This window comes from Catharus ustulatus, chromosome 9 (assembly GCF_009819885.2).
Source record: "Catharus ustulatus isolate bCatUst1 chromosome 9, bCatUst1.pri.v2, whole genome shotgun sequence".
NCBI classification, from domain to species: Eukaryota; Metazoa; Chordata; class Aves; order Passeriformes; family Turdidae; genus Catharus; species Catharus ustulatus.
Window position 1 is genome coordinate 10,915,759 of NC_046229.1, and position 24,376 is coordinate 10,940,134.

The 24,376-nt window shown below is 50.3% G+C and overlaps 2 protein-coding genes, 1 long non-coding RNA gene and 3 other non-coding genes across 16 annotated transcripts in view; 2 read left to right on the forward strand and 4 right to left on the reverse strand.

The window, feature by feature from the left end:
- Positions 1-1,586: 1,586 nt before the first annotated feature.
- Positions 1,587-1,701, reverse strand: LOC117000522. The gene has a single exon (XR_004418810.1). It is a non-coding gene; the product is annotated as a U5 spliceosomal RNA (small nuclear RNA).
- A 445-nt stretch (positions 1,702-2,146) lies between these two features.
- LOC117000502 lies at positions 2,147-2,260 on the reverse strand. The gene has a single exon (XR_004418790.1). It is a non-coding gene; the product is annotated as a U5 spliceosomal RNA (small nuclear RNA).
- A 258-nt stretch (positions 2,261-2,518) lies between these two features.
- Positions 2,519-5,907, forward strand: LOC116999991. The gene is made up of 2 exons (XR_004418683.1): positions 2,519-2,732; positions 4,906-5,907. It is a non-coding gene; the product is annotated as an uncharacterized LOC116999991 (long non-coding RNA).
- Positions 3,077-3,191, reverse strand: LOC117000513. Its single transcript, XR_004418801.1, has one exon. It is a non-coding gene; the product is annotated as a U5 spliceosomal RNA (small nuclear RNA).
- Positions 5,908-9,055: 3,148 nt separating the features above from the next.
- Positions 9,056-12,636, forward strand: TMEM53 (transmembrane protein 53). Its single transcript, XM_033068060.2, has 3 exons — positions 9,056-9,157; positions 9,654-9,766; positions 11,558-12,636. Exons 1-3 carry the CDS (start codon positions 9,100-9,102, stop codon positions 12,218-12,220), a joined length of 834 nt encoding a protein of 277 aa, XP_032923951.1. The 5' UTR covers positions 9,056-9,099; the 3' UTR covers positions 12,221-12,636.
- Positions 12,637-18,208: 5,572 nt separating this feature from the next.
- RNF220 (ring finger protein 220) overlaps positions 18,209-24,376 on the reverse strand; it is a 222,210-nt gene continuing 216,042 nt past the window's right edge. For all 11 annotated transcript variants that reach the window (XM_033067117.2, XM_033067113.1, XM_033067119.2 and 8 more), the window contains one exon: positions 18,209-21,209. In XM_033067117.2, the coding sequence (XP_032923008.1) occupies positions 21,138-21,209 (72 nt within the window). In that variant the 3' untranslated portion in view covers positions 18,209-21,137. The remainder of the gene's footprint in view (positions 21,210-24,376) is intronic.

The following is a 24,376-nucleotide window of genomic DNA, read 5'->3' on the forward strand; positions in this document are numbered from 1 at the left end:
CTTTTTTTCCCTATATCTGCCTTAGGAGTTAGAGACCTGATCTGCAGATTCCCCCTGGAAGGGGGAAGAACCACAGAATTACCTGAGTCTGTGCCTCTTGGTGAAATCCCAGTGGAACATGTGTTCCTGTCCTGCCTTAGTAGCACCAACAGACAAGAGCCCCAAAATAAACTATTTGGTTGTGCATAGATTAACCATCATTTACTACTGGGGCTTGCTGAGCACCAGCTGTTCAATGATCAGCAGAAGCTTCCTCATGTATATTATACAAGTCTGGCAAGTTTCTTGTGTGACCATAAAAACCCCAGGACTCAAACATCACCACCCTGACTGCTGTGAGGATGTTACTGGAAAACTCCTCAGGTTTTCTTCCCTACCCACCAAGCATTTTCTGTCATCTGCTTTTGCAGAATATGTATTCTGACAGCACTATCTTGTGGACACTGCAGGAAATTCACACTGAATGAACCACTCAGTGCAAATAGCTGAATTTCATTAAAGATTGTGCAGTCAGTCTGAGGCAATAGGTTTTCCATTGGGTGGCTGACATTTTACAAGAGTGTTCCACGGCTGGCTGTGGCTCCCAGCTGTGTGGAGAATACAGTGGCCATGACCAATGCAGCGCCCTTCAGCCCTGTGCAGGATCTACATGGCTTCCAGGCCCAGCCATCATGGGTGACCATATAAAAGGCCAGTGCAGATTTCACATCTCTCTGTAAATACAACTTCAAGCCAGCTCCAGTGGCAGTATCAGGGCCAGTCTGAGCACTTCTACCTGCAGGCAGTGACTGCCTCATTCCCAAACACACTATCTCCAACCCGCTTAGGGCTGGAGACTTGACAGAGCTGGGATACTCAGCAGTGCCAGAGGTGAATGGGTGAATCTTTCCTGGGAGGAACATGTCCCAGTCCTTTCCTACTGAAAGACATGAAGGTACTTCTCTAAGATTCTTTTCATGGTCCTGTAACCTCTATTTTTTAAGCAAATGGCTTTTGTGGCAGCTGCCTCTCACATACTATCTCAGCCAAGTGTGTGTGGAGCATTAGGAAGGAGATAATAACACTTTGAAATACTTATGAGATGTTAAGAGGTGGAGTTAGGATGAGAGAAGGATGGATGTAGCTTTTCAGGAAACACTGCAGCTACATATGATCTATGTACATGCCACAGCTCTGGCCTACACTGCTGAGCCGGGACAGGAGACGCCCAGCGCTGGAACTGTTCACCGTCCTCACCCAGCAGCTCTCAGCACGTGTCTGGAGGCCTGCAGGGTAACATTAGTGCTGCAGGCAACCCCCGCCTGGACCCGGGCAGCCCTTGCTGCTGCAGCCCTCGCCTCAGGGCACAGTCCCCTGCACCTCCCCTAGCAGTAAGGTGACGGCTGAGCCCTGCAGGAAATGGCGGACCCTGAGTAGAAGACCCTGCTTGTCGCTCTGGAGTGTCACCCTGCAGGGCCCTGGCTAGCGCTCGTAACTCTGGTAGTCCAGCCACAACGCGTACATTTGAGAAGTAACAGCCACTGGAAAATACGGGCTTGTTAATACAACAGCAGCACTTTCCGCCTATTTTTTAACCAAGAAAACATAGCTCCACCGAAACGGAGCCTCAAAAAATTTCTCGACACTCGTGCCTGTTCCTCTCCACGGAAATCTTTAGTAAAAGGCGAAAGACTTATACGATCTGAAGAGAAACCAGAGTATGACTCCTTCCTCCCCATCCGACAAACCCACTGTCTGCTCCACCCCAAAAAGGTGAGGGCGACTCCCGCCTCCCGCCGCTCCCGACCCCACACGCCCGGCCGGTCCGGCCCTGCACCCCCGGCCCGGCCCCGCGGGCCGCACACGCCGGGCAGCCCCCACGGGCGGGGCAGCGGCCGCAGCGCCGGACACCGGAGGGGCCGCGGGGCACTCTGGGTATGCAAATCAGCCCGGTAACGGGAGACCGGCAATGAGTAGGAGGAGCCGGCGGCGCGAATGGGCGGGGAAAGCTGCTTCTGGTGGTACCAGTGCCGCAGCTGGTCCAGTATCCTCACCGCCCGAAACGGGAGGGATCGGTACTGCTCCTCGTTGCCGCAATCCACTGCCAACAAACGGACGGACCCATTAAACATTCATCATTTAGTCTTTCTTTGACCACAAATAATTAGCTCCACCGAAATGGAGCCTCAAAAATTACTTTACAACTCGTACTTGTTCCTCTCCACGGAAATCTTTAGTAAAAGGCGAAAGATTTATACGATCTGAAGAGAAACCAGAGTATACCACTACACCCTTCCGCACGTATCCCGACTCCCCGCAGCTGCCCCATAGGACATGGCGACCCCCACTCGATTCCTTTCCCTACTTCCCACTCCTTCCGGCGCCTCACCAGGCTCGGCACCAGCCCCCGCCGGTACCACAGCCCGGCTGGGCCCAGCCCAGGGCCGCAGCGGCTCGGAAAGGTCCCGCTCGGCGGGCCCGGGCCGGCGCTGCCCGCACTGCATCCCGGGTATGCTGATCACACCAGGCGGAGCAGGCGGCCCGCCCCCACCACGGCCGGTGCTTCCTGCCCTCCTGCCGGGGCGTGGGGAGCGCAGCGGGGCAGCCGGCCACAAAGCGAGCAGAACTGGGCAAGTACCCCGCGGTCGCATCGTCTCTACGGGCAGCACCGCGCAGAGGCAAAAAGTCGGCTCCGAGAAAGGCCACCATTACACCGCCGCCACGGACCGGAGCTCGGCAGCGAGGGGGCTGCGGTAGGGGCCCCATGCATGGTTCTGAGCTCCGGGCGGGCGCTAACACCACCCCTATCCCCCTGGGCGGGACTGGAGTGCCCGGGACTGCCAGGCAGGTCACCGGCTCTCCTTTCTCCCGGGGTCCGAATCGCCGGCACTCAGCTGCTCCGCTGCACCGCCCGGGCCCGGAGGAGGAGTTGCCTGAGCGCCGCAGCGAGGCGGCCCCGCGGGGGGAGCGGCAGCGCGGAGGGGGTCAGTGTTGCCAGGAATTACAATAGCCCACATGCAGGGCAATTCGATAACTCAGCCGCAGTATTCCCTCAAAGCAATACTACTTTGATTTATTTTTAACCATTGTAAGGGATAGCTCCACCGAAATGGAGCCTCAAAAAATTTCTCGACACTCGTGCCTGTTCCTCTCCACGGAAATCTTTAGTAAAAGGCGAAAGATTTATACGATCTGAAGAGAAACCAGAGTATACCGTACGGTGGGGCTCGGCAGCTACCGATCCAAGGCTGTCCCCACTGAGGATACAGCGACTGGGGGTGCCCCAGTTGCACGCTCCGCTGTTCCGTCCCGTTCCCCCGGACCGGACAGAGCTCGGCCGTGCACCGGACCGGCGGTTCCGACGAATGGCGGCCCGAACCTGGCGGTGCCTGCGGTGTCCCGCGCGGTGCACCCTGGGTATGCAAATTACCCTGATTGCTAATGTTGCGCTCATCCCCGCCCGGCCCCGGATCGGCCGCGCGCAGGCGCGATCGGGGCCCCGGGGACGCTCGATCGAGACCTCCTGTGCCTCCCGTTCGCCCCCCGCACACTTGCCCAGGCTAGCTCCACACTGCCCAGGGTGGTAGACAGTTCCTACCTTTGTACTGGACCTCCAGGTGTACTGAGCACAGCACACCCAGCATGGACTCCATAAGCACATCTCTCATCCTATCTTCGTGGAAAAGGGCAGAGTGGCAGGGACAGTCTTCACACAGTTCTCCAGACCGTTCTCTTTCAGGCAGTAGGGCTACTCAGTGCACCCACAGTGCCAAGGAGACAGGCACAGCTCCTGCCTGAGTAGGGATGGACACAGGTGGTGACACCACCTGTTGTTCCCAGCAAGGCCCGCTCCTCACCTGCATGACCCCAGGTGTCTGCAGAGCTCTGTGCTGGGCGTGGGGGGAGTACACAACAGCACGGCTTCAAGGCCTTGGGAATCTGGGCTCTAGTACTTGGCATTGCTGTGGCCCAAAGAGTCCAGCAGAACCTGTGTCTTTTTGACCTTCTGCTGAGTTGGAGGTGTTTAAAAACTTGGTCAGGGCTTGTACCCTGGTGCAGAGAAAGAGATGCCAACTTGTGTGCCTGGATGAGCCTGGATCAGCCGTCTCAGCTGTTTCACTGTCACTCTCAGAGAACCCAATACTGCATCCCACTTGAATTTCTCTGCTTGTCAGGAGCCACAGCTAGGAAACCAGTTAGCAAAATTCTCAGCTGGAGTAAGTGGCCAAGGAAGGCGTTTCCGCAGGTATTTACAGAAATGGAGTCTGACACTGGCATACCAACAGAGTTGCTTCAGACCCACTACTGAGCCTGCTGCTTTGTCTCTCTTAGAGGAAGCTGTGACAGCATGTATCACTCCACGGCCTCTAAGAATGTCCTCTGAACTACAGAACTAACAGGGTTTGGCTTGCACTACCCAGGAGGAAAAAAAAAAAAAGAAGTTGTAATGCTTTTAAAAGATACAAGCTACTAAATTCTCCCATCCCAGAGAGGAACTCTGGGAAAGTTTGCAGTAGGCGAATGCTGTAGGTAAGGATGGAAACTGTTTTGTGGTTTTAACAGGAGGAATTGCAACCAGCAAGGCAGCAATATCGCACCAAAATGACTGTGAAAAAAGTGAGCTTGTTAAGAAACGAGAGGGGATGAAATGCAACCTCTCAACAATAGCTGAGACTCTGAACTCCTTCTAGCCAGAGCAGCACTGCTGGATCTGCCATCAGCAGGTGGAGGGAAGGGAATGGCTCAGCGCAGCAAGCAGCCCCAGAGTCCAGAGGTCAGGGAGAACATCCTCACTTGAATCAGGACAAAGCACAAATGGACAGGCTGTGTAGCACAGCTTTCACAAATGAGCTCCTTATACTCCCTGCCAATGTCTCCAGTGAGCAACAGCAGCTTTACACACTCTCTTTTGTCCTCTTCTTTCAGGTGGTTCAGCCCCAATATTTCCAGAGGAATCAAGACACCTCCGATCTCCAGAAATTCAGTAAGGTATCCATGGCTGAAAGAACAAGGGGAACAAGGCCAGAAATGTCACTTGCCTTGGAGCCCATCTTCCTCTGCCAGCATGCCATGTCCTGGGAGCCATTACCTCCCATCTCACTGCAGTGGTAGAGGTCTGAACTGCATACTGTCTCTGCAGAAAAGCATGGACTGTCCTCTTACAGGCAGGCAGATGCAGCACACTCATCCAAATGTGAGAAAAACCACTAATTCTAGGTTCCTGAGAGACGGGTTACATGACTTTCCATTCAGTTCCATCTTTCGATAGCCAGGTTGTTTTTTAAACCTGCAGAATGCTTGGATGTGGATATCTCTGTACACAAGTTTATTCTTTAAACAAATTTTCTGAAGAGAACTTGCCCATTCTTTCCATCTCAGCACCACACAGCACCTCCAGCTGTCCAAGGAAACAGAGGCATCATCCTGAGCCACACTGTTAGGTGAGCCAGAAACAAGCTGGCTCCCTGGGAACTCCAGCTCCAGCTCTGCTTCTGCCATGCTTTTAATGAAGCTGTACAGGATGCAACTTTGAGCAACTTTTTGGGCACTATCCCATTCCTGCAAGAAAAACATGATGGCTAATGGCTTCCTGCTCTTTGATGCATCTCTTCTGCCTAGAGAAAAATGAGAAAGAAGTTTAAAAAGGTCTGTGAAGAAAGACTAATGAATTACTACTAGAATCACATTTAAAATCTCTGGCAAATAATATTAAAGCACTTGGTAACTATTTAATCTTTAATTATTATATTAAAACAATTTTCTCTTATTTCATAGATAGGAAAACCGGCAAAAGGAGAGTTCCTGATATGTCTGAATCTGCACAATGAATCTGTGACAGACTTGAGATTATTTTCCTGGGCAGGTGGTTTCACCACAGGAGCTCTCTTCTCTGCTCTGCTAATAAAGTAATTTTGATGTTACCCATTACCCCAGCCCTGTTTCTCACTAGCCTCATGATATGAACACTGCATCTCATATCTGACCTGCCAGGGAACAAATAAAGTGAAATGAGAGCAGAAATAGGTATGGATTTATGGGGGGTGACAGGGTCAAGGGGGCTATAAATGCCTGTTAGCACAGCAGCACAGCCCTCACTCATGTGCTGGAATGACAGCCATTTGAACTGGGCCCACATCCACCCAGGAACATGTGCCTGGCCTTGGCAGTGGGAAAGTGCTTTGGCACCCTTTCCCATGACAAACATTTGTTCCATTTTTTCTCTATCTAATTTTCTTGGCATGTTTTTAAACAATCTAAGAAAAGTTAAAATGATAAGAGCTACGAGCAAGAAAACAGAAGCTCCAGAAACATCCCTTGCCTGAAGTTCCTTCTATCTCTTCACACAGGTCTTGAATAAAGAAAACTACATTTTCCCAAGTGTCTTTGGCAGACTTTTGGCTCAGTATGATATCCCCTAGTGCAGCTTGACAAAAGTGAATGTGCACTTAGTAAGGGAGATGGAATGTCAGGGACTAAGCTCTCCATTTGTGTGGCAATCCCACAGCTGTGCATGCCTTTGGCTGGAGGACACTGACCAGTCTCAAGGAACCTTGAAGTTAAACACTAGGATCTGTGCCCACACACAGATGCAGAAAGAGGGATAAGGTCACAAACAGTGGCATTAACACAGGTGTCCTGTCCTCCACCAAGCTGTATCAACATGCCTAAGGATAAGAAAGGAATTCATACCTTGTCTACTGTACTTATTGGACTTCCTACCTAACAAAAGCACTATTTTAGGTTTTATTTAAGTGTGGTTTATTGAGAAAAAGAGTTAAAATTACATAAATCTTTGTGTTTCAGAGCAAGAAGTTTTTTTCAATGTAAGAATATTATCGAGATTACCAATTTCCTATCTACAAAGTTCTCAAGCCCTTTCTCCTAGTATCTGGAGCAAAATTTCAAATCAGTTCCAAAGTATCCCCAAGACAGCTACTCAAAAGTAACCTTCTACTGCTATTATCTGAACCAGACTGAAAACAATGACTAAGACATGAACATGTATCTCAGTGCCTAAAAACAAACAAGTAAAGTCTCCAAAAAGCTGGCTAAGAAACAGTGCTTGAGAATTAAGAGGAGATGAAATTTCATTTGGGAATTAACGGTCTGTGATCTGTAAGGCATCTGTGTCCTTGGCAGGGCGTTTTCAGGACCTCCTTTGCAGGGAAGCAGGTTTAAAATAAATCCATTTTCCCAAAATAGTTGTGATTGAAAATGTTATTAGCCATAACAAATGTTAGTGCTGACAGGAGAATGGCCTGTTAGGGGCCTCTGCTGAAACAGTCAAGTGAAAGTCATATTTCACATTATTGCAAGCATTTTCCTGTGATTTACAGAATATTTGTGAAACATTACTTACAAGGCATATGATTGATATCGAGAGAACAGCCCGTGTGTAGGGGGAATCTGTATTTCACAGAGACTGTTTGCATGAAATTTACAGTCTCATAAAGTGCTCCTCTGTCCTCAACAGATATCTAGTTAAAAGAACTTTACAGTCTGAAACATCCCAAAATTGATTCTAAATTAACGTTTCCATATTTATGTTTAAGATGCTGGTGGAGTAATGCTCTCCCATTTTTATTATAAAGCTGCAGTAACCACCCCCCTCCCCCCCCACTACTCAGAAATAGCAGCACCAGCCTCTGGACGTGAGGATTTTAGTGATACAAAGGGCTTGGGTATGAATCAATGGCCAAAAAAAAAAAAAAAAGGGTTTGATACAATGATGACATGGCTACAGAGGATACAGTGCTGTCTCTGGCTGCTGTAATAGCAGCATTTGCTGACATAGGAGTCTTTAAGCCAACATTGCAAAGTACTCTGAAAATGTACATTAATGTTTTGATTATGACCATTTTACATATGGGAACATACAGACACAGAGAAGTTAAATGACTTGCCTGAATCGTTTGTTAGTGCTAGCTAGCATCAGCATGTAACTCCTGGTTGTAGGCTTCAAACTCTGCTGTCAACAGTGCTGGGCTGCCACCCAGTCCACTGGACCTAATAATCAAAACAAGGTTGGGTCAGGGCAGGGCTTTATTCCTGCCAAGAAAAAAACCCCAGTGATTTAGGAACTGGCTCTGGCAATTCAGCAGTTCTTTACATCCAGAGTACTGCTTAATCATCAGATTGAGATCAAAAGGCAGACTGGTGCTGCTTCAGCCTCAGACCGAGTGTGAGGTGCCAGGGAATGATGGCCTTGGACTCGTGGAATGACAGAGTGGCAGTGGTTTGGTGTTATCTTTGCATCTTGCAACATCAAGGTTGTGCCCAGCCTCAGGCAGAACTTAGGGCTTGTTTCCCTGGCAGGTTTCACTCTTTCCTGGCACACCTCAAGTCCTCCCACGCACAGTGCACTTTGCTCAGTGTACATGCTCAGCCCCTCAGCCCATGGTCCCACCGGCCCCTCTCTCACCTGCATGTCCCGCCTCCCAGCCCCACTGCAAATGCAGCCACAGCCCCAAACCCACCCCTGCACTGCCTCACCCCTGCCAGGCCCTGCACTGGCCCCTGAATCCAGCCCCTGGCCCGTCTGATCCCCAGCAACCTCAGCACTCCCTGGCCCAGGCCGCCATCCCACAGGCCTGATCCAGCCCAACCGCAGGCCCTGTGCTCCCTCACACCCAAACCCCACTCCAGGCCCTACAGTCCCTGACACACTCCCTGACCCGCGTGCCCAGCCCCTCCTGAGCCAAACACCCAGATCAGGACCAACAACCCCTCTCACTCTTCATGCCCGCCGTATCCCCCCGCCCTCCTGACTGCAATCCCCACTCCAGGCCCTACAATTCCCCTCATCCCGGCCCTGCGGCCCCCGCCCGCCTCAGCCCCCCACACCGCGCCCCTGCCCCGAGGGGGCGGTTACCCCGCAGAATGACTGACACGCGGCTGAACCAATCGCTGCTCGTCCGTCCCCCCCTGCCCAATGGGTGGCCAGTGGGCGGGGCACTGGGCCGGTGCTAAGGGCGCGTTGCTAAGGAAGTGGGAGGCGGGCAGGGGGCGGGGCGGATGATGAGACGGGGTGGTCGCTTTCCTTTCCCATTGGCTGCGGGGAGAGAGGTGGGCGGAGCTTCCGGGGGGGCGGAAGCGGCGGCCGGTGCGCGGAGCGCGGCCATGGGCACCCGCGGGCTGAAGGAGGCCGTGGTGGAGCTGCAGCCAGGACAGGCCCCCGGTGCGGAGGCGAGCGGGACCGGGGACGCCAGTGACAGCCGGGACTGGGGGCTCTCTGCGGGCGGAGAAGGGGGAGCGGGCTGGGGTATGGGAGCCGTGGGGCGCTGGTGCTCTAGCAGGTGTCTGACAGTCCCTGGAGGACAGGGCAGGACGCTTCCCTTTTTCCCCTGGAAGCAGCAGCAGCTGCGGCTATCTCGCCGGGAGGCGCGATTTCACGTCCCGTAGGGATCGGGATCAGCTCGGTGCTGGCTTTGCGTCGCAGGAGAGCGGTGGGAGCTGCAGGCACTGTACTGTGCTGTGCTGTGCTGCAGAGCACGCCCACGTAGTGAAACTGGCGTGAGGCAATGCTCGTAACTGACCGAGAAGTCAAGCTTATACTTGCTTCACCATTGTCTTTAGACTTTACTAACCAGCTAAACTGACGAACTAAGGGCTGCTGTAAGTTGTGACTCGGGTAGACTGGCGGGCAGTTGCTGTAACATTGTGATTTGTTTCAGGAGGCAGTGCAGAGACAGAGCCTGCCGAGCGCCAGCCTGTGGTCATCCTCCTGGGCTGGGCCGGCTGCCAGGACAAATACCTGGCCAAATACAGCGCAATCTACAGCCAGAAGGTGAGTAGCCTGCCTGTATTCTCATGACACTGTCATACTGTGAAACTGCCTTATTTTTGCGTGTTGTTAAAGTCTCTCTGAAGCCTGCCTGTCTCACTCACGGGGAGTGAATGAGAGTTCTGCTGTCATTGAAAGCTCCTTGACTCTCACAGCCTGGGCAGTGTTATCTAACAGCTGCTGATGTCAGCTTTGTGTGTGCAGCTAAGAAAGAAATACTTCTTGGAGAAACTTTCAGCTGCTGTGTGACTCACTGAAGTATCTTAAAACTTTTAAAGTTGTGGGATTATTCAGGAATGATGTGAATGGCGTTAGTTTTCCAAACAGGTAAACATGCAGGGAAAGATTTTGTGTTTACTGCTTGCTGTTAGACCAGAGCACAGACATGGTAAGGCTGGGGTGGGAACTGACAGAATGCATCAGGAATGTCGTGCCTTTGGCTCTTCCTTCCTGTGAGAATGGTTCATCTAAATGTTGTAAGCCAAATTAATTTTATCCTGTCTGTCAAACAGGCATCCTATGGTAGTCATAGCTGCTCACTAGGAATCCCTTGTGTTTGAACTAGAGAGATCTGTCCTACTGCCAATTCCCTAAGTTATGATATTTTCCTTTCTAATACTGTATTTTACTGGAATGACCCCAGCTTGTAGCATGGGAACCTAGTGAAACATTAGATTTTTTTTTCCTTGGTCAGCATACAAGGAATTTTGTATTTATCCAAATCTGTTCCAACTATAGGTGGTAAAGTTTGTACATTAACAAGTCTATTGTTAATGTGTAATCCAGTGCAAGAGTCATTAATTGGCTTGATCTAATGAAGACTTAGTTAAGTGGCTTTAAGATGCTGCTGAGCGGATGAGGAGCACGTTTACAGGGCAGCGTGACAACTTCTTGGAAAATACTTTTCTCTCAGAAAGATCACAGAAATGGGAAAGGAGAAGATGGGTTTTCTTAGCTCACGAAGAAGAAGCAGCTGTAACCATGGCAAGATGGTAGAGAAGGCTTTTGAGAACTTGGTATCCTCTTCTTCCTCATTCACTGTTTAGGGAGCTCTGGGAGGATTGTTTTGGTGACTTTGCTTTGTGCTTGTCCGTGTGTAATGTCAGTGAGCTCAGGTGATAGAAAAAGTCTAAAGTGTTTATAAATGTAGTTCTATCTGCTCTATTTTGAAACTCCTCCAAGATCCTGTTTCAAAATCTATACCTAAATATAAAGACTTAAGCTTGAAGGCAGTTGCTCAAGAGTTCTGAGTCCTTGAGTCAGAGCTCTTTCTTTGCAGAGCTGGAGTGTTTCAGGAAGGTCTACACAAGGTGTTGGTTGGTGGTGAGTCTTAGAGACAGCTGCAAACAAGTGCACTCAAGGAGAGGAGGAAATTCCTCTTTCTTCATATATTTGCTTCAGTGTGATGAGCTGGATGTGTACCACAGCAGGCTCTTCTTACCAAAATGCCTGATACTAAAGGCCTGTTTTCTTCTGGGTGAGGATTAACACCCATAAAAATGGGCGGCAGTGTCCCCAGATCTTGTGCCAGTTAGCACCAAGATTTGAAAGGGTCTCAGACATGACCAAAGTCAGTGCCAGAGGCCTTTTCATAATACTGTGTACTGTTATGATTCATGTAATCTGTATTTGTGTCAGTGCCTTGCTGCTGACACTAAAGACTTTCTTCTGGCCCTGTGGTTCCTGTTGGAAACCTGTCCCAAATTTTCATGTTCTTTGTACTGCTGCTTGCCTACTCTCTGTAATTTGCAGCACAGCTTTAATGTGTGTGGGGTCTCCCTCTGTTGTTCTTAGGGGTGCACAGTCATCCGTTACACGGCTCCATGGAGGATGGTATTTTTCTCTGAGACCTTTGGCATCAGATCCCTGCAGACCCCAGCCAGGCAACTCCTGGAGCTGCTCTTTGACTACAGCATTGAAGACAGACCGGTTCTTTTCCATGTTTTTAGCAATGGTGGTGCCATGCTGTACCGTTACATCATCGAGGCACTCCACACCCACAAGTCGTTTAAGAACCTCAGAGTAGCTGGCACCATTTTTGATAGCGCCCCTGGCAGAAGAAACTTGCGAGGAGGCCTTCGTGCCCTGGCGACTGTCTTGGTCTCCATGAACGTGCTGCTCAAGTATTTCCTGCTGTTCACGTTTGCCAGCATGGCTGTCGTGCTGCGGATCCTGCTGTACCCCCTGACCCGCTTCATCCACGAGAGCCACTACGATGCCCTGCTGAACGCGCCCTCGCGCTGGCCCGAGCTCTACCTCTATTCCCAGGCTGATCTCATCATCAAGGCCAGCGAGGTTCAGCTCATGGCCAATGCCCGGCAGCACCTCGGTGTTCCTGTGAAAGCTGTGGACTTCTCAGATTCGGCTCACGTCAGCCACATGCGGGTGTATCCCACCTACTACTGCAGCCTCTGCACGAATTTCCTGTCTGACTGTGTCGGGGGCTCACCTCCTTAGAGCTGTAATGACCTTCAGTGTTTGCCTCTGCTTGCTCAGCTCCTATGGGAAATGTCAGCCCCTTTGCCCCTTTGCTTTTGTGTCTTTGAAGCGAGGAAAGTAGAGACTTCTTGTTTGGTTTATTTTTTTTTTCCCCTAACGTCTACAAGTCTGAAAGTGTCCAGCCTGGCCGCTGGACCAGCCACGTTAGAGCATAAAGTAGATATGGATTAATTTAAAGTTCTGAAGGTGAAATCCTGTGATGGTTCATGTTGATGTGCTTTACCAAGGTCACAGACCAGAATCTCACACTGAGTATTATTTGTTTCTTCCTGTCTCTTCTTGTTCTCTGCTTTCTATGTTGTCTTCTTGTCCCTGACGTCCAGAGTTCATGTTCTGTTGCTTGCACTGATTTTACAATACAGCTCTTCCATGTCTCTTTGCCTCTCTGCCATTTCTTTTATCTTGCAGTGAGCAAACAGAGCCAAGTCTGCAGGACGTTTTGCTTTTCTTGGTGCATCCCAGCACTTCTATTCTCCTATCAGGCTCTGAAGCCAAGTGTAAGACTGGGAAAAGGTGTGTGGGGCAGTATGACCAGACTGTCTGGTTCCATTAAACAGCTGAGATAAGAAAGTCAAAGTTATTTGATACTTGGTGGGAGCTCAAATGTTTGTTCTAACTTTTGTGTTCTTCAATCCAGAGGTTTAAACTAACATTTTAATATGTATCTAGTATTTTGTTTCTCTTCCTTTTAGTCTTTTGTGTGTTCTACTGAGTAGTTTTGCTTTCTTGGAGTACTACTTATTTGTTATTGTATGTCTTTGAGCAGCCTATATTTTGCATCTGGATATTCAGGGAAACTTTTGGATTACACCTGTGCCAGACCCCAGAAACATAAAGCTGGAATTGCAGAAGAAAAGGGAACTGTCTGTTGGAGCTATGCTTTATACCATATAAAGCTGTGCTTTATATTCTTAAATCACCTCCAGCCTACAAATGACCATGAAATAGGATGTTTTTGTCCATAATGTTCTCTTCAGATGATCAGTCTTTGCGGTCCATACAATGTGTACAAGAAATTAATTCCTTCCACCTAGTGAAAAAGTAGCTCATTGCACTGTACTTCATCCATTTTTGGTTTTAGGTTTTATTATCTGGGGGAGAAGTGGGGATAAAGACACAGGACTGCCTGCTGATATGTTTATGCTGTCACAGCATAGCAAGTTAATTAATAAAATGGTGAACAGGTTTAGCCAACTTTAAATTGCCAGGAAGAAGCTCCGGAGGGCTGTGGCATGGACCTGCTTGAACAAGGAGCTGTCCTAGAGAGGTAGGCACTTAAAAAGCAGGAGGAGTTTTGCTAAAAAGGTTCTGCTAGTGGGTGGCTGTGCTGGTCTTGCCCACCTTTGGGGTGCTGTTATCCACAATTACAAAACTTGCTGTTCTGAGTTGAGACACAGAGGGGAGGTCCTTGGGAAGCACTAAAATAATTTGGAAGTTTAAAACAAGAACTCTAACACCTCACAGAAGTGAAAGCACAGGGTGAGTGGCAGGGGTGACCACACAGCTGTTTGTAGCAGACCATTGTGACAACACTCATTTACAGCAGAATAACCCCCTGATGGGCACGGTTTTAGAGGAAGGGCTGGGATGTAAATGGGATAAGTGAGAATTAACTGAAAAGGGCCTGATGGCCTGGTTTTTTAAAAGTGAAAACTGTCTCCAGGCACAGGAGCCCTCTTGCTCAGGATCCAGTCTTCTGTAGGTGTGATCCCAGTTCCAGCTCCAACTGTGACAATGGCGTGTGAGGGCTACCCTGTGGAAAGAGCCTTCAGCCTTCCCCTTTTCATTGAGAAATTCTAGTTTCTAGGGTTTGGACCTATAAAATCCAGGCATGGTCCTCTGTCTGCAGAAGGCCCATCAGAGATCTCCCAGGTTTTTTAAGGAAACCCCTGGTTTGTGCAGTCAGTGCTGTAACTCCTGAACTGTAATGTGTTCATCTGCCTTTTCAGAGGTCTGGGCTGGGGCTTCTCAGCATCCAGCCTGTTTGTGGCACTGTGAACACTCTTGGGGAACAGAGGTGATAAAGGCTGTTTAACCAGCACTTGCCCTCATGCTGGTTTCTACAGGTTCAGTATTTACAGATCAGTTAAACACTCCATAATATACACCTCTGAATTAATACAGTTGTTCCTGGGAATCTGCTATTCCTGTTTATTGCTGTGGGTGTTGAACTTCTGTTTAAGGACTCGGGCTGTTGCAGAATGTGGCTGGATCTGGAGCTAAACCCTCTGCCCCTGCCTGACAGGATGGTGAGGCTTCCTCTGGAAAGAGGCTCATGTGTCAGCTACAGCTTTCTTTCCCCACTTTCACCTCCCCACCGCGGTGTTGCCACTTCCCCAGCTCAGTCCAGCTCAGCCCAGGGCAGCAGGCAGGGAGTGGGTGCTGCCTGCTGGAGCTCTGGAGTCAGTGTGTCCTGAGCTTTGCAAACAGGAATGTGCTCGTAGGCATTTCCACTGCTACAAAAGTGACTTGAAATTTGGACGTGATGTGTGTACACAGCTCTCTGAGAGCAGGAAGATCTCGGGCAAGCCAGTGATTTACAGCACCAGTCTTCTGTGTGGGTTTTGTTTTCTGAGTCCCAGCCAGTTTTAATTCTGATTGTGAGCACTGTGTGATATGCTGGCCTCTGCTTTGCTGTACTGCATGTGCCCCCACTTTCCTGCCCTCCGTATTCCTGTGGCTTATTTGAAACAGAAGGTTAATAACTTGGAGCCCGAAGGCACATGGCTGAGAACTGATCCAAGCACTACTGGATTTACAAAAACCCAGCCTCAGACCCTTAATCCTTGCTAAACTGTCACGGTTTGGTGCAGCCGGTGTTCCTAAAGAGCTTCAGCCTGAACACTGAAAGCTCAAAGGTTGTGATATCTTGGCAAATCCAGGTAAATCTCTGAGATGAGCTGTGGGGAGGAGGGGCACTGCAGATCTGTTCACTGGGAAGAAAAAGTGCAGCATCCCAAGGCTTGCCTCGAGGGTAGGGAGCGGGATGTGGCCCAGAGCTTGTTTTCCTGCAGTCCAGCCCTATGTGCAGACTGAAATTGTGTGGGTGGAATACCAGCAGTGGTGGGAGAGGAGGATGCTCACAACTGGCTGCCACAGTTGTCGTAAAGCAAAATTAATTTTCCCTCAGTAACAAAATCCCCTTGAGTGTTTCCTGTGAGGGAACTGGCTTGCTCCCCTGTGCTGCCTTCTCTCCCCATGCTACAGGATGGTTTTGAAAAACAAGAAAGGCCACTAAATGTCCAGGGTGGCCCGTGTGGCCAGGCTGGAGGGCGCTCAGCTGCTCCTGACAGGACTGGGAGGGTGTCTGTGCAGCCAGAGCTCCCTGTGGCTCTGGGGGAGGCTGTGGTGGGGAACTGGGCAGGCCAGGGGCAGGATCCAGCCAGCCAGGAGTTTGGAGCTGGGGGAACATCTTGCAGCATGAGTAATTCAAATTAGGCGCCTGGGTGGAGACTGACCTGTGCCCACACCTCATAAAGGTGTTTTAAAGGGGTGTGGGCTGAAGTCCTATTTTCGTGCATGTTGGGATGCTGCAGACATGCATGGAGCTCTGCTAGGGATGGAAAAGTGGGAATGGATGGGACGGAGCCGAGCAATCGAACCCCTGCATCCCAAAAAGTGAAGGAGGAGGCTGGTGTCCATTGGCCTGTGCAGACCCCGCGGGAGCCCCATGCCGGGTGGGAACAGCTCCACGAGATGGCAGCAGGACTCCTCTTTCCCACATGGAGAGATTTCTAGTGCAGGAGACAGCTGAGCAGATCCTGGGGAGGATCCCATAGCACGGCTCAGCCCAGTGCTTCTCAGAGCCTGAGAGCATCTCCTGCAAAAGGTCTCCTCTTGGGGCAAGGAGAAAGACCAGCAGGAACTAACTCCAATGACAAAAGCTACAGATTGTGAGTTAATACAGAACAGCATCTCTCCCTAGGGCTGCCTGCCTCTGGAATTTGTACTAGATCCCATTCCTCTTAACTGGGGAATCATTAAATGATTGTTAAAAGTCTAACAGCAGGAGTAGCTTTTCTCCCCTTTTCACCTCAGCAGACCAGGTCACAGCACCTCCCTCTCCATCACCCAGGGAAGACTTTCTGGTTTTTAAGTGAATGTGTGTAATAATGTGATCAAGCAGACCACGGCCCAACTTCTGGGAGCTCTATGTGTGAGGACTCTGGAGCTCCCTTGGGTTCCCAGTAGTCCCCAAGCCCTGGGAAAGGAGCTGAGCTTAGTGCTGCTCTTCAAAAAGGCTGGCAGGACCCCCCAGCACACAGGGCTAGGGGCTTAGGATGCAATAAGAAACAGGACAGCACAAATGGGGGCCCACAGCCACCATCCGATCTGTCTCACACCTGCACAGCTCCTTCACTCAGCCTGGGACATGGGCATCCCTCCATCCCATTCCCTTTGAACTTGACCCCCCGTCATGTCATTTGTGCATCCTCACATGGCTGCAAGTGCACCCCAGCACCATCAGAGACAGACTGTGTGGGCATGGCTGGAGATGGGCAGAGGTGGGCACAACATCCTTCACTCACCCTCCCAAACCTATGGGGGCTGGGGCAAGGAGAGCTTGGGCAGCCCCTGCCCCCGTGGAGTGATGGATGAGCTGACAATAGGGTATTGATAAGGAATTAACCTTGAGCCCTTCTTGCTTCAGTGTCAATAGAGCAGGAGCCAAGTACACACATTTGATTGGAAATCTGTGTTTGGCCTCTGCTGCCTGAGCCCATCGAAGGAGAGAGACGAGAGGGGGATGTGAACTGTCCTGCTGCCCCTCTCCAGCTGGGACCCCCCCAAGGGGACCCCTCTCAGCTTCCCCAGCCCCCTGCTATTGCAGTTGACTGGGCACCCAGCTCTGGAGGCTGCAGCAGCCTCTATGCCCCCAACCTGGCACGTGGAGGGCTGGGTACCAGGGCCCCCCTTGTCCCTAAAGGGCCTGTGCCCAGCCTGCACTGGCCTACACTCCGAGCAGTTTGTTTAATTAAGTGTTTTGCCTAATGGGATTGCCTCATTTCCATAACAAACTGGCGGGCTGTCATTAGGTGGGCTCCCTCATTCATTACTGTTAATTAGATATGGATCCCCCAGAAGGCGGCGCAGGGTGATGAACGAGGCCCCTGACACACGCTATTACACATTAGCATTTTCTCAATATATCCGATACATCATGGTCCTCCGCTTCCTAAAGATATTTTAAATAAAATATTAGCAGCCTGCTGTGGGGTAGGTGGAGAGGGAGGGAGGGTTTCTGCCCCTCACCCTGGCCTCAGGCCTCCTTTGGGCTGGAAGTGCATGGCAGAGTGGCTGAGATGCTTCACTGCTCCTTGCCAGGCAAAGAAGTGCCCAAATCCCACCCTTTCCCTATGCTTGCCACAGCAGATGGAAAGAGGTTCCTGACATCCCTGCTGCCTCCTCCCACCAGCCTGGGGACCCCCAGCACCCCATCCCTGGGGGACACAGCCACGGGGAGGGGTTTGAAAACAGCCCATTGACCCATCTGCAAAATGTTTGTAAACCAAAAGCGTCGGCGCCAGCCGCGTGCTGGGTGGAACCCGACCTCTGTCCCCACACCCCAGCAGCCTCCCAGTCCCTGTGTCGGGGTAACCCTACACTGCACTGGAGGCCCCTAATGCAGCACGTATAGATCTGTTGGGGCTGGGCGTCTCCTGCCCCCAACTAACGCAGATGATGAGACTTCATTATGGGGGCATCCCCTGAGGGGTGCCCTTTGCCCTGCCCTCCTGGCTCTGTGGGGGAAACCAGTTGGAGGAACCCATCCGTGGTCGGGTCTGGCACATGTCCCAGCATCCCCCTGCATCTGTCCCTGCATCCCAAACAGGACCAGGACTCCCCTCTGGGACATTACTCACATCCAGGGGCTGCAGCTTGTGGGGGGTGTCTCTGCTGCTTCTCGCCTGCAAAGAGAAACACAGAGAAGCAGAAAGCACCCGAGAAGATTTATACTTGTTTAATTAATGTCAAATGTAGTTTACAAACGGGAGTGACAAGTACCTCTTTGTATAGTATACACTGACACACAATCATTGACACACTGGAATATCGCTTTGTGCAACTGGGATTCTTTGGGCAAAGATAGGTAACTCTTATATTTAACTTTTTTTTAAAAATCATTTAAATTCATTACAGAAGAGGGGAAGTGGCAGATGCCTGTTACAAACTGGGATGCCTCTCTCCCCAGCCTTCCCCCTGCAGCTTCCCCCTTGAAAACAGGGGATGGCTTTACAAATTAAACAAAAAGAATAAACCAAAAATAAACCGCAAAGCAAAGAACCAATGACTAGTTACATATGGTTTTACACACAAAGCACATGGCTGGTCCACAACACCTGCCAGAAAAGCCCTGGGAGGCAGCCAGGCTATTTCCAGGGAAGCACTGGGTAGGGGTGTCTTACCCTCTTGCCCTTCCTGGCTGCCTCTCAATCCCACCTGGCTGCACCTTCTCCATCTCCGAGACCTCAGCACCAGCACACTCCCAGCTGAGCCATGTGCCCTGCAAGCTTTTCTCCCTTTACAAATCCTGCTGTGCTGTGCATGCCTGCCCTTCTCCTGCCTTGTACTGCTGGCTGCAGGGTCACCCTGCAGTGACAGCCCCTGCCTGCAATCTCCCTGTGAGGGCAGGACCCTTGGCGTGCCTCAGCTTCCTCTGGTTCCCAGGAGCTCTGCACAGAGCAGAGGAGGCTGCAGCTCTCTGGTCTCAGAGGCCACACACAGCTATGAGCTTGGACACAAGGGAAACTCCCAATTATGAATTGTCACCTTTTGATGAGACGTTTATGAAACAACAGCTCCTTCAATTTCACTTGGGTTTTTTTTGGGTGCAGTGGGATCTGTCAGCAATCAGTCAGGAGATGCCAAAGCTGCAGCTGTTCTCTGCCAAAGAACTCAGGGGAGGGAAGCAGTAGTGGGACTGTCGTACCCCCCCACCCCACATCCTGCTTACCCAGCCCTTCCCTCTCTAGAAATACCCCAGCAGCCCAGAAGCACTGGGGTCCCAACTCCAAATCCCTCATCCACTGCTATTCCTGGACTGTCTTAAAATGCTCCAGCTATGTTGTGCTGCCAGGTGGGATCTGCTTGTAAAGGAGTGGGGCAGATGAGCTTTCCCATCTCCCTGTCTTCTGGCTATGGGGAGCTGGCACCCCACAACTGCCCAGGGATGCAAAGTGTAGGGCTGGGAGAAGTCCCAAGGCCTTGGGAAAGGGGTCAGTATCTGTTTCTTGGATCCTGACAATAAAAGAAAGAACAACAAAAAACCAGGCCAGATGGCAGCTTTGGTTAAGGCTGAGGATATGGGAGACAGGGACAAGCATGAAGGACTGCGTGGAAGAAGCTGGGGCTGTGGGGACCTCTGGGTCCAGCTGAGAGTGTCTCTGCTGGACCCTGGGAGTGGCAGTGGGGATGAGACAGGGCTGGCTTGGCTCTCTGCCCTAGTGCCAAAACCTCTTAGGAAAAACGCCGGCTGCAGGAGAGTGGGAGCTGGGGGAAGCGAGAGCAGGGCAGGGCTGGCTCTGCAGGGCTTGCACAGCTCTGCCAGGCAGCCCCACAAGAGAACTGGCTGAGTCTCTCTGGGCAAAGCCACCAGCAGGACCATCCCATCCCCTGCCATCCCCACTGTCCTGCCTCAGCACCATCCTGAGCAGCCCAGGCATCCTCAGCCAGGAAACGCTGCCCAGAGGAGGAAAGCAAAGCCAGGCAGGGCAGGGGAAGGGGCTGTGGCCTGGAGGAGCACAGCTATCAGCCAGACCCTCGAGCAGGCACTCGCAGCCATGGGAGAGGACAGCTCTGACAGACTCCCTCCCTCCAGCTCCTTACCATTTGCCCCTTTCCCGAGCTAGCAAAGATAAGGGGGGCTGAGCCAGATTCCCCTGTCCTGCCTGGCCCCCCGGTGAGGAGTTAAAAGCTGTGTCTTTCCGGGGATAACGATTCTATTATAAATAGCCCCATTAGCTACAACTAATGACAAAAATCCACCTCCTCTACTCCCCATAAGTTCTGTAAGTTATGGGCAATGCTACAGCCATTACTAAAAGCTGTTAACTTCATATCTGAATGAGGAAATATACACCACAGAACATTAAACCATTTATATTATATATATGTATATATATACTTTTTTTAAACTAATGACTTTAATGCCAAAACTTTGCTGAACCAAGAAAAATATGGGTTTAATGTTCTCTGCTCATTTTTTTTTCTTCTTTAAAAAAAATACAACCCAAAGAAAAGAAAGGGAAACTTATTAGTATGTAATGTTTGAGTCTATCCCATTTATACACAACATTGTAAACATATATAATCTATATTACATGTGCTTCATTTCTGCCTGGGTGTGTTTTTTTTTTTCCTTTAAACCTTTTAGTCATCACTAGAACACCACAAAAAACCAAAACAGAACCAAACAAAAAAAAATCAAACCAAAACAAATAAAAACAAAACAAAAACTGATCAAGGAACACAAGTTACAGGTTATTTAACATCTTTCTGTCAAGGGTCCCTTCCCCAGTCTCCTGGGGGCAGAGTGGTCAACAACACAGTCCAAAGGAGGGCTCACGAGCCATCCACAATGCAAAGCCAGCTCCAGGGAACGGGTGATGGGGAACACTGGTTTTAAAAAAGAGGGCTTCACAACAAAGGATTCGGTTTTGCCCGCTGCAGATGCTGAAGGAGGTCTCAAACTGTGGGACCTGGCAGCCGAAGTTCCCCACTGCTCCTTATCCTCGAGTCCATGTCTGGAGTCTCTGGTTTGTTTTTTCTTTAAATTTTAAAACGTGTATTTTTTGTTGTTGTTGTGGTCATTCTTCTCCCCCTGGGTTTGATGAGCTGAGCCGAGTAGCTGGGTCCCGCCCTCCTGCTGGATCCTTCATAAGTAAATGCGCCGAAGGTCTCCAGGAGACGTGATGGTGTTACACTGAGGACAGAGCTTCTTGGCACCCTGCAACCAGCAGATGAGATGCACAGTGTGAGAGCATGAAGGACATCCCTTCCCTTGGCTTAGGACTGCAGGAGCAGTAAGGCCCTCCAGGCAGGGCCATGGCCTCTAACAGTGAGCACAAGATGTGTGAAGGGGGAGTCCCAATGCCTTCCTTGCCTGTCCTGCAAGCTCCTTGTCCTGCTCCAGTCCCTGGCATGAGGCAGCTGGACAAGCAGGAGCTCTGCAGAGGAATGAAACCCAGAGCCAAGGTGCATCACTCAACTCAGCACCACTGTCACCACTGGGTGCCAGGAAGATCTGCTCCTTTTTGTTACCCTTGCTCACCTGCAGCCCTCCATGAGCTAGGTTCAGGTCACTGAACAGGCAGAAAATCAACCCAGCTGGAACAAGTGAAGTTTTCAGCAGGGATGACTGAGCTGGTTCATAGGGGGGGGCTTGGACCATCCCTTTCAGGACAGCACAGTGGGGCACTGCCTCATCCATCCTGCAAAAGCCTAACAGCTGCTGGCATGAAGGAACCCTCCCCAGGTCCTGTCCTCCCCAGATCACATAGATACTGCAGAGATGAGTCTGTTCTGCCAAGGTGAGCTGGAAACAGCAAATTGATGTGAGCTGGGGTGGGGTAATGGGTGGCCAACAGGAACACTACATGAAATAAAACAAGAGCTGATGTGTCATCTATCATTGAGCCTGACAGCAAGAGGGTGCTAATAAGTCTCAGAATCAGGGTCAACCTAAGCTGGTCATCATTAGATTGGCAGATGTGACAGACAATTGATGGGAAAAATGACAGAAAGATGGCTCTGCTGTGAGGCAGCCTCCCAACTACAGCACCAACAATGTGGGAAATTGGGATGGTCCTCCCTGCTTCCACTGCACATTATTCCTTGTAGTCATGGACTTGGCACACCTGCCATTCCCTGAGCTTTGCACTTCTGAACAACCAGGTTCCATTTGACAGACCCTGCCAGCTGTTAATGGAACACATGTGCGGACCACGGGCATCTGCACCTGATCTAAACCAGTCGAACACTAAGTCCTGTTGAGCTAGAGTTGAATGAAGTGTAAAAGATACCCAAAATACCCTGGGCATCACTCTCAGGGTGGCAGGCTGGCATTCTGAAGGACAGACCACTGGTGGTCTGGATGGCACACCTAATGCTGCTGCTGATGCCTATGGGCACATCCTTCCAGTTATCTAGAACAACTACTGTGTCCTTTTAGATTTTCAGCCTTGCAGGGCAGGGAACATCCCACTGTGCAATGCACCATGCAGCCCTATGCAGTGGTCTTCACCGAATGCACTTGGCATGCTGGATTCTGGGAGGAGCAAGTGCAAACTGTAACTCAAAGAAAAGGTTTAAAACGCTGATGAAATGGAAACTTGAGTGCACTGGACTTCAGCAGAACCTGTTTATTTAACAGGCCTCTTTGCTTATGCTCAGTGCCTCAGCTTTGGATCTCCAGAATTAGAAACAGTAAGCTCTACTCTGCATGCCCCAGTAAAAACTTGCTGCAGTGGTGAAAACATGAGAGAAAAATCTGAACATCTGCCCCTTCTGACACTGTGTTGACAGCATTCCCAAGGGGCTCACTAGTCTGGATGCAAATGTCACAAAATATCCTGTTTCAATTGAGTCTCTGCTCTGTTCCATGCAGTTTCCTTTTCCTTTGAGGCACCTGTTGCATCTAGCTGCTCTCTTGGCATCATCTCTGTAGTTGGAGGGGGTCCCAAAGGAAGTGGCAGGGAGGTGCTGAGGAATTAATTCACAGCATGTTGTCTGAGGGACAGCAGCTGGCAGCTGCCTTTTCAAGCTTTCCTGTGTGCCCTGAGAAGCAGAAGTGTGCATGGGGACTTCAAGAATCCAGATGTGACTAGTGCCCACATCTGTGTCCATGCTCTCCTTCCTAAGAAGACAGGTTTACTGGCAAGAGGGAGCAAGGCATTGAACCAAAGGCTGCAGGTACTCACTGTAAGCACCAGCACTATAAACCCTCCACACCTGGCCCACACGGATGGCAGAACAAGCCTGATGAAACCAAGTGCATCTTTGCTGCTCTCCTCCATAGCAAAACAAGGTCAGGTATGCAATTCCCTCACACTACAGGAAAGGGAAGATGGCTGGATTTATCTTGCCAGACCTTGGGATCTCTGCCCCAGAGATCTTTGTTTTCTGCACTACATGCTGATGGCTTTAGGGGGATTCACTCTCCCACCTAACCCTGAGAGCTGCACATTCATAGCCAGGGACAAGTTTTCAACCATGTCACAAAGCAGAACCCAACCACATGGAGCTTGACCTATTTTCTGCAAAAGCTACATGATCACAGATTGATTTAGGGCAGCGGTGGATACTGCTTCACCTGCACGTGGGAAGTGCAGCTCATCCTTGAGCTCTGAAGCCTGGGTACACTGATGGGAACAATCATCCTGGAAACCTTCAGCAGCCTGGCCTGAACGTGGTGCAAGTTGCACGTGGCACGCTGGGGCCAGGGCTTTCAGTGTCTCTAATACTTTGGACACTTGGGGATGTATTTTTCTTTTATATTGCATGAAACTGCCCTCCTCTGCACATATAAGCATGTGTGGTAAATTCAGAACTAAGTCCTAATTTTTTACTTTTTAGATTGAAGTTGCTCAGAACCTTGTTCCTTATATCTGACTTTTCGGCGTAGGTGTACAACATTTATCTGCACCAGTGATTAAGCTTTCCTCTCTTGTGGAGAGGCACATAAGCTTGTACACATACACATGCTGGCACAGGCACAATGAAAAAGCATTTGCTCCCCCACTGCTCACCTGCCAGCTGGGGTTACTAAACTTTTCCCTTGAAATAAAAATGCTGTGGAATAATAAGTCCCACCTGTCGGCCACTTCTTTTTCTTTTTTTCCAGGTCCTTCTGCTCCTTTCATCATAGCTACATGGAAAAGCCTTGATGTGTTATAGCTGTGTGTGCTGGACTAAAGGCCACCTCAGCTTTTCCATTATAAACCCCAGTTTTGAGGGGTTTATAAAACTCTGCTGCAAGAAGTTTGCTCCAGGGCTGTTACAAAGCAAAGAAATGGGGCTGGAACCAGGATGGAGTTTATTTTTCTCCTCCTTTCTTAATTAAAATTTGGCAAGTGATTGATCCACAATACAGGCTAATCACTTGGGGTAGTAGTT